This window comes from Anomaloglossus baeobatrachus, chromosome 3 (assembly GCF_048569485.1).
Source record: "Anomaloglossus baeobatrachus isolate aAnoBae1 chromosome 3, aAnoBae1.hap1, whole genome shotgun sequence".
Lineage (NCBI taxonomy): Eukaryota > Metazoa > Chordata > Amphibia > Anura > Aromobatidae > Anomaloglossus > Anomaloglossus baeobatrachus.
The window spans coordinates 324,042,549-324,051,953 of record NC_134355.1 but is presented as its reverse complement, the minus strand read 5'-3'; the positions used below and the strand labels follow the sequence as shown (position 1 = coordinate 324,051,953).

Sequence of the window (9,405 nt, the reverse complement as noted above, 5' to 3'; positions counted from 1 at the left end):
TCCATTCGTAACTTGCAGGGACACGTCACCTGTTGAAATCAGCTGATATGTGTGCAGATCGCCGTGGCCTGCCCACGGTGATGATAGGGACACGATCCATGACATACCCAGTACGTCATGGGTCATTAAGGGGTTAAAAAGGTGATATATACAGGGGAGATGAAAGAGTTTATTTTGTGACACCATTTGCGGGTTGCGACTAAATAGTTGGAGCCGCCGCTACACAGTTTATGTTCACTGGGGCTGGTGATGATGGCAGCTGGGATGTTGGGCCCTCCGCAAGTAGGGCTGAGCTCCAAGGTGTAGATGATGGGGTTCGGCGTAGAAAGAACGGAGACCACAGAATGGGAATGCAGTGCAACTCGGGTTTTACTCACAGCAGATGGTGATGCTGGATGGCTGGTTCAGACCACTGGTCCCTGTAGTTCCAGTGCCGGTGTGGTACCCTGATGGCTTCTTTCCCCCACACCTCTCTGTTGTTTTGTGGAACCCCAGTAGCTTGGAGCGTCTGGGAGTCCCCTCCTGTTAGTTGTCAGGCTCTCGTCCGTACGGCGGGCAGCGTGAACCCTGTAGGGTCGGTGTTCTGTTCCGGTACCTGGCTCAATTATTACTGCTGGTGGCCCCGAATTTTTGGGTCAGTGAGGTCCGTGAAGGTCCCCTCACTGTGCAGGTATTTGTCAGGCAGCTTGAAGCGTTCACCTAACCTAGAGCCCTGTGCCCCGTTGGTGCTTTGGTTCCAGGGGTACCTCATCGTATCCTCCCTGGCAACCACTCTCCTGTACCAGTCAGGCTACCGTTACACCGCCCCGTCTTGAGACACGTCCATCTCCTCCACTCTACTGTCTCGTCTCTCCACCTCCCCCCGGGTTGTTGGCTAGTGGACTGGATAAGCTCCACCCTAGGTGGCTATCTATTGGGTCCCCAACTAGCCAGTCATCCCTGTCTGGATGAGGGAACTGGGGATGTTATGTGTTTTGATTGGTACCAGCATTGAGCTTCCAGGTCCCTGGGGGTAGGCCCTGCATCTATGACAGGATGCAGTACTTAGTAATGCCCTGATGGGTTCAGCGGCGCTACACGTCTTTCCTTCCCCAGCAAAATCTATGAGAATTGAGAAGTGCTGTGTTGTGCGCACATTGCTTCTTTTTTTTGTTGCAGATTTTGGTGCAGAAAGAAGCCGCATGTCAATTCTTTGTATGTTTTTCCGTGTTTTTCATCCATTGACTTCAATGGCGTCATGAAAAAACGTATAAAAAAATGTATTATCAAAAAATGTATGAAAAACGCAACAAAAATATGTCAAAAACGCATGAGTTTTCTGGCATAAGGTGCAATTTTTCGGCCAGAAGGGTGCGTTTTTCGGTGAAGGCACAAAACTGCACCGTGTGCAAAAGGCGTTAAACTGTTTTTCTCAAATACACCACAGTTTCAGTCACACATGCCTGGCTGAAATCATATAAACAGTGTCTGATACCTGCTGCCTGTGCATGGACCAACATGTGTCGGCTGTTAGGCTCTCTGTAAGCAATGCCTCCATATACTATGCTTGTTTTCACAATGGGAGAGTTTTGATATCACAATGTCTGGTTTGGAGCAGTTTCCTTCAGGATTTGCTTCAACGAAAATGTAAACATGCTCAAAAAACTCCTCATATGACCAGCCTAACCCAAGAACAGTTTCCTCCATGACAAGAGTAATAACATGAACTTCATGGCAGAGACCGAGGAACAGTCAGTCAGAATCGTCCCTGTCACCCTGTGTGTGGAAAAGTGTGAGGGGAAATGCTAATGCTGGGGATGAGGTGAGAGGACGCGGGAGACTACATACGTACGGAGAAGGGGCCGGCTTCTCCCGCTCCTCCCACACAGGTACACCCGGCCTGTCACCGCTCGGCTTGGGCGGCTACATCCGGGTTGTTCCCGGGGAGAGGAGGCCAGTGCCGGATCCTCTGGGAGATATGAGGCCGCGGCCCTAAGTGACAGCGTAGTAAAGGGGCTATGGCGGCGAACGGTAAAAAGAAGAAACAGGTGCGCTTCGCCAGGGCAGGGGACGGCGAGGCCGGAGACGAGGAGGAAGAGGACACTTTGTTTGAGAAGCGGACAGCAAGTGTCAGAGGCGGCCGAGAAGATGAGGAACACGGGAGTCGTCGGAGGAGAGCGGAAGATGAAGTGCGGTTAGTGCCCGAAGGCCTGAAGGGGAGAGACGGGCAGCAGTGCGGCGGGCTGAGGTGCTGTGTGACCACCGTCATGTGTGCGGCTTTCCTGGGGCTGGTAAGAGCTTCCGTCAGATGCAGCTGGTCATGTGCCCAGTCACTGCTAGACTAGACTGGTGGTGTTACTACTACCGGCACTACACGTACTGTGACGTCACCGCTCTGTGTGCACTGCTATATTACTGTACAATACTGTGACGTCACCGCTCTGTGTGCACTGCTATATTACTGTACAATACTGTGACGTCACCGCTCTGTGTGCACTGCTATATTACTGTACAATACTGTGACGTCACCGCTCTGTGTGCACTGCTATATTACTGTACAATACTGTGACGTCACCGCTCTGCTGTGCACTGCTATTACTGTACAATACTGTGACGTCACCGCTCTGCTGTGCACTGCTATATTACTGTACAATACTGTGACGTCACCGCTCTGTGTGCACTGCTATAGTACTGTACAATACTGTGACGTCACCGCTCTGCTGTGCACTGCTATTACTGTACAATACTGTGACGTCACCGCTCTGCTGTGCACTGCTATATTACTGTACAATACTGTGACGTCACCGCTCTGTGTGCACTGCTATAGTACTGTACAATACTGTGACGTCACCGCTCTGCTGTGCACTGCTATAGTACTGTACAATACTGTGACGTCACCGCTCTGCTGTGCACTGCTATTACTGTACAATACTGTGACGTCACCGCTCTGTGTGCACTGCTATATTACTGTACAATACTGTGACGTCACCGCTCTGTGTGCACTGCTATATTACTGTACAATACTGTGACGTCACCGCTCTGTGTGCACTGCTATAGTACTGTACAATACTGTGACGTCACCGCTCTGTGTGCACTGCTATATTACTGTACAATACTGTGACGTCACCGCTCTGTGTGCACTGCTATAGTACTGCTGTTATTACTGTACAATACTATGAAGTCACCGCTCTGTGTGCACTGCTATAGTACTGCTGTTATTACTGTACAATACTGTGACGTCACCGCTCTGTGTGCACTGCTATATTACTGTACAATACTGTGATGTCACCGCTCTGTGTGCACTGCTATAGTACTGTACAATACTGTGACGTCACCGCTCTGTGTGCACTGCTATATTACTGTACAATACTGTGATGTCACCGCTCTGTGTGCACTGCTATATTACTGTACAATACTGTGACGTCACCGCTCTGCTGTGCACTGCTATAGTACTGTACAATACTGTGACGTCACCGCTCTGCTGTGCACTGCTATTACTGTACAATACTGTGACGTCACCGCTCTGCTGTGCACTGCTATATTACTGTACAATACTGTGACGTCACCGCTCTGTGTGCACTGCTATATTACTGTACAATACTGTGACGTCACCGCTCTGTGTGCACTGCTATAGTACTGTACAATACTGTGACGTCACCGCTCTGTGTGCACTGCTATATTACTGTACAATACTGTGACGTCACCGCTCTGTGTGCACTGCTATAGTACTGTACAATACTGTGACGTCACCGCTCTGCTGTGCACTGCTATAGTACTGTACAATACTGTGACGTCACCGCTCTGCTGTGCACTGCTATAGTACTGTACAATACTGTGACGTCACCGCTCTGCTGTGCACTGCTATTACTGTACAATACTGTGACGTCACCGCTCTGTGTGCACTGCTATATTACTGTACAATACTGTGACGTCACCGCTCTGTGTGCACTGCTATATTACTGTACAATACTGTGACGTCACCGCTCTGTGTGCACTGCTATAGTACTGTACAATACTGTGACGTCACCGCTCTGTGTGCACTGCTATATTACTGCTGTTATTACTGTACAATACTATGAAGTCACCGCTCTGTGTGCACTGCTATAGTACTGCTGTTATTACTGTACAATACTGTGACGTCACCGCTCTGTGTGCACTGCTATATTACTGTACAATACTGTGATGTCACCGCTCTGTGTGCACTGCTATAGTACTGTACAATACTGTGACGTCACCGCTCTGTGTGCACTGCTATATTACTGTACAATACTGTGATGTCACCGCTCTGTGTGCACTGCTATATTACTGTACAATACTGTGACGTCACCGCTCTGCTGTGCACTGCTATAGTACTGTACAATACTGTGACGTCACCGCTCTGCTGTGCACTGCTATTACTGTACAATACTGTGACGTCACCGCTCTGCTGTGCACTGCTATATTACTGTACAATACTGTGACGTCACCGCTCTGTGTGCACTGCTATATTACTGTACAATACTGTGACGTCACCGCTCTGTGTGCACTGCTATATTACTGTACAATACTGTGACGTCACCGCTCTGTGTGCACTGCTATAGTACTGTACAATACTGTGACGTCACCGCTCTGTGTGCACTGCTATATTACTGTACAATACTGTGACGTCACCGCTCTGTGTGCACTGCTATAGTACTGTACAATACTGTGACGTCACCGCTCTGCTGTGCACTGCTATAGTACTGTACAATACTGTGACGTCACCGCTCTGCTGTGCACTGCTATAGTACTGTACAATACTGTGACGTCACCGCTCTGCTGTGCACTGCTATTACTGTACAATACTGTGACGTCACCGCTCTGTGTGCACTGCTATATTACTGTACAATACTGTGACGTCACCGCTCTGTGTGCACTGCTATATTACTGTACAATACTGTGACGTCACCGCTCTGTGTGCACTGCTATAGTACTGTACAATACTGTGACGTCACCGCTCTGTGTGCACTGCTATATTACTGCTGTTATTACTGTACAATACTATGAAGTCACCGCTCTGTGTGCACTGCTATAGTACTGCTGTTATTACTGTACAATACTGTGACGTCACCGCTCTGTGTGCACTGCTATATTACTGTACAATACTGTGATGTCACCGCTCTGTGTGCACTGCTATAGTACTGTACAATACTGTGACGTCACCGCTCTGTGTGCACTGCTATATTACTGTACAATACTGTGATGTCACCGCTCTGTGTGCACTGCTATATTACTGTACAATACTGTGACGTCACCGCTCTGCTGTGCACTGCTATAGTACTGTACAATACTGTGACGTCACCGCTCTGCTGTGCACTGCTATTACTGTACAATACTGTGACGTCACCGCTCTGTGTGCACTGCTATATTACTGTACAATACTGTGACGTCACCGCTCTGTGTGCACTGCTATATTACTGTACAATACTGTGACGTCACCGCTCTGTGTGCACTGCTATATTACTGTACAATACTGTGACGTCACCGCTCTGTGTGCACTGCTATAGTACTGTACAATACTGTGACGTCACCGCTCTGTGTGCACTGCTATATTACTGTACAATACTGTGACGTCACCGCTCTGTGTGCACTGCTATAGTACTGCTGTTATTACTGTACAATACTATGAAGTCACCGCTCTGTGTGCACTGCTATAGTACTGCTGTTATTACTGTACAATACTGTGACGTCACCGCTCTGTGTGCACTGCTATATTACTGTACAATACTGTGATGTCACCGCTCTGTGTGCACTGCTATAGTACTGTACAATACTGTGACGTCACCGCTCTGTGTGCACTGCTATATTACTGTACAATACTGTGATGTCACCGCTCTGTGTGCACTGCTATATTACTGTACAATACTGTGACGTCACCGCTCTGTGTGCACTGCTATATTACTGTACAATACTGTGACGTCACCGCTCTGTGTGCACTGCTATAGTACTGTACAATACTGTGACGTCACCGCTCTGCTGTGCACTGCTATTACTGTACAATACTGTGACGTCACCGCTCTGTGTGCACTGCTATATTACTGTACAATACTGTGACGTCACCGCTCTGCTGTGCACTGCTATAGTACTGTACAATACTGTGACGTCACCGCTCTGTGTGCACTGCTATATTACTGTACAATACTGTGACGTCACCGCTCTGTGTGCACTGCTATAGTACTGTACAATACTGTGACGTCACCGCTCTGCTGTGCACTGCTATTACTGTACAATACTGTGACGTCACCGCTCTGTGTGCACTGCTATATTACTGTACAATACTGTGACGTCACCGCTCTGTGTGCACTGCTATAGTACTGTACAATACTGTGACGTCACCGCTCTGCTGTGCACTGCTATAGTACTGTACAATACTGTGACGTCACCGCTCTGCTGTGCACTGCTATTACTGTACAATACTGTGACGTCACCGCTCTGTGTGCACTGCTATATTACTGTACAATACTGTGACGTCACCGCTCTGTGTGCACTGCTATATTACTGTACAATACTGTGACGTCACCGCTCTGTGTGCACTGCTATAGTACTGTACAATACTGTGACGTCACCGCTCTGTGTGCACTGCTATATTACTGTACAATACTGTGACGTCACCGCTCTGTGTGCACTGCTATAGTACTGCTGTTATTACTGTACAATACTATGAAGTCACCGCTCTGTGTGCACTGCTATAGTACTGCTGTTATTACTGTACAATACTGTGACGTCACCGCTCTGTGTGCACTGCTATATTACTGTACAATACTGTGATGTCACCGCTCTGTGTGCACTGCTATAGTACTGTACAATACTGTGACGTCACCGCTCTGTGTGCACTGCTATATTACTGTACAATACTGTGATGTCACCGCTCTGTGTGCACTGCTATATTACTGTACAATACTGTGACGTCACCGCTCTGCTGTGCACTGCTATAGTACTGTACAATACTGTGACGTCACCGCTCTGCTGTGCACTGCTATTACTGTACAATACTGTGACGTCACCGCTCTGCTGTGCACTGCTATATTACTGTACAATACTGTGACGTCACCGCTCTGTGTGCACTGCTATATTACTGTACAATACTGTGACGTCACCGCTCTGTGTGCACTGCTATATTACTGTACAATACTGTGACGTCACCGCTCTGTGTGCACTGCTATAGTACTGTACAATACTGTGACGTCACCGCTCTGTGTGCACTGCTATATTACTGTACAATACTGTGACGTCACCGCTCTGTGTGCACTGCTATAGTACTGTACAATACTGTGACGTCACCGCTCTGCTGTGCACTGCTATAGTACTGTACAATACTGTGACGTCACCACTCTGCTGTGCACTGCTATAGTACTGTACAATACTGTGACGTCACCGCTCTGCTGTGCACTGCTATTACTGTACAATACTGTGACGTCACCGCTCTGTGTGCACTGCTATATTACTGTACAATACTGTGACGTCACCGCTCTGTGTGCACTGCTATATTACTGTACAATACTGTGACGTCACCGCTCTGTGTGCACTGCTATAGTACTGTACAATACTGTGACGTCACCGCTCTGTGTGCACTGCTATATTACTGCTGTTATTACTGTACAATACTATGAAGTCACCGCTCTGTGTGCACTGCTATAGTACTGCTGTTATTACTGTACAATACTGTGACGTCACCGCTCTGTGTGCACTGCTATATTACTGTACAATACTGTGATGTCACCGCTCTGTGTGCACTGCTATAGTACTGTACAATACTGTGACGTCACCGCTCTGTGTGCACTGCTATATTACTGTACAATACTGTGATGTCACCGCTCTGTGTGCACTGCTATATTACTGTACAATACTGTGACGTCACCGCTCTGCTGTGCACTGCTATAGTACTGTACAATACTGTGACGTCACCGCTCTGCTGTGCACTGCTATTACTGTACAATACTGTGACGTCACCGCTCTGTGTGCACTGCTATATTACTGTACAATACTGTGACGTCACCGCTCTGTGTGCACTGCTATATTACTGTACAATACTGTGACGTCACCGCTCTGTGTGCACTGCTATATTACTGTACAATACTGTGACGTCACCGCTCTGTGTGCACTGCTATAGTACTGTACAATACTGTGACGTCACCGCTCTGTGTGCACTGCTATATTACTGTACAATACTGTGACGTCACCGCTCTGTGTGCACTGCTATAGTACTGCTGTTATTACTGTACAATACTATGAAGTCACCGCTCTGTGTGCACTGCTATAGTACTGCTGTTATTACTGTACAATACTGTGACGTCACCGCTCTGTGTGCACTGCTATATTACTGTACAATACTGTGATGTCACCGCTCTGTGTGCACTGCTATAGTACTGTACAATACTGTGACGTCACCGCTCTGTGTGCACTGCTATAGTACTGTACAATACTGTGACGTCACCGCTCTGTGTGCACTGCTATATTACTGTACAATACTGTGATGTCACCGCTCTGTGTGCACTGCTATATTACTGTACAATACTGTGATGTCACCGCTCTGTGTGCACTGCTATATTACTGTACAATACTGTGACGTCACCGCTCTGTGTGCACTGCTATATTACTGTACAATACTGTGACGTCACCGCTCTGTGTGCACTGCTATAGTACTGTACAATACTGTGACGTCACCGCTCTGCTGTGCACTGCTATTACTGTACAATACTGTGACGTCACCGCTCTGTGTGCACTGCTATATTACTGTACAATACTGTGACGTCACCGCTCTGCTGTGCACTGCTATTACTGTACAATACTGTGACGTCACCGCTCTGTGTGCACTGCTATATTACTGTACAATACTGTGACGTCACCGCTCTGTGTGCACTGCTATAGTACTGTACAATACTGTGACGTCACCGCTCTGTGTGCACTGCTATATTACTGTACAATACTGTGATGTCACCGCTCTGTGTGCACTGCTATATTACTGTACAATACTGTGATGTCACCGCTCTGTGTGCACTGCTATATTACTGTACAATACTGTGACGTCACCGCTCTGTGTGCACTGCTATAGTACTGTACAATACTGTGACGTCACCGCTCTGCTGTGCACTGCTATTACTGTACAATACTGTGACGTCACCGCTCTGTGTGCACTGCTATATTACTGTACAATACTGTGACGTCACCGCTCTGTGTGCACTGCTATAGTACTGTACAATACTGTGACGTCACCGCTCTGCTGTGCACTGCTATTACTGTACAATACTGTGACGTCACCGCTCTGTGTGCACTGCTATATTACTGTACAATACTGTGACGTCACCGCTCTGTGTGCACTGCTATATTACTGTACAATACTGTGATGTCACCGCTCTGTGTGCACTGCTATAGTACTGTACAATACTGTGACGTCACCGCTCTGTGTGC

At 47.7% G+C, this 9,405-nt stretch overlaps 1 protein-coding gene across 2 annotated transcripts in view; it reads left to right on the top strand.

The window, feature by feature from the left end:
• Nucleotides 1–1,880: 1,880 nt before the first annotated feature.
• SLC60A2 (solute carrier family 60 member 2) overlaps nt 1,881–9,405 on the top strand; it is a 50,305-nt gene continuing 42,780 nt past the window's right edge. The window contains exon 1 of one of the 2 annotated variants that reach the window (XM_075340045.1): nt 1,881–2,270. In XM_075340045.1, coding sequence (XP_075196160.1) covers nt 1,998–2,270 — 273 coding nt within the window. In that variant the 5' untranslated portion in view covers nt 1,881–1,997. The remainder of the gene's footprint in view (nt 2,271–9,405) is intronic. The other variant, XM_075340046.1, reaches the window with a different exon arrangement.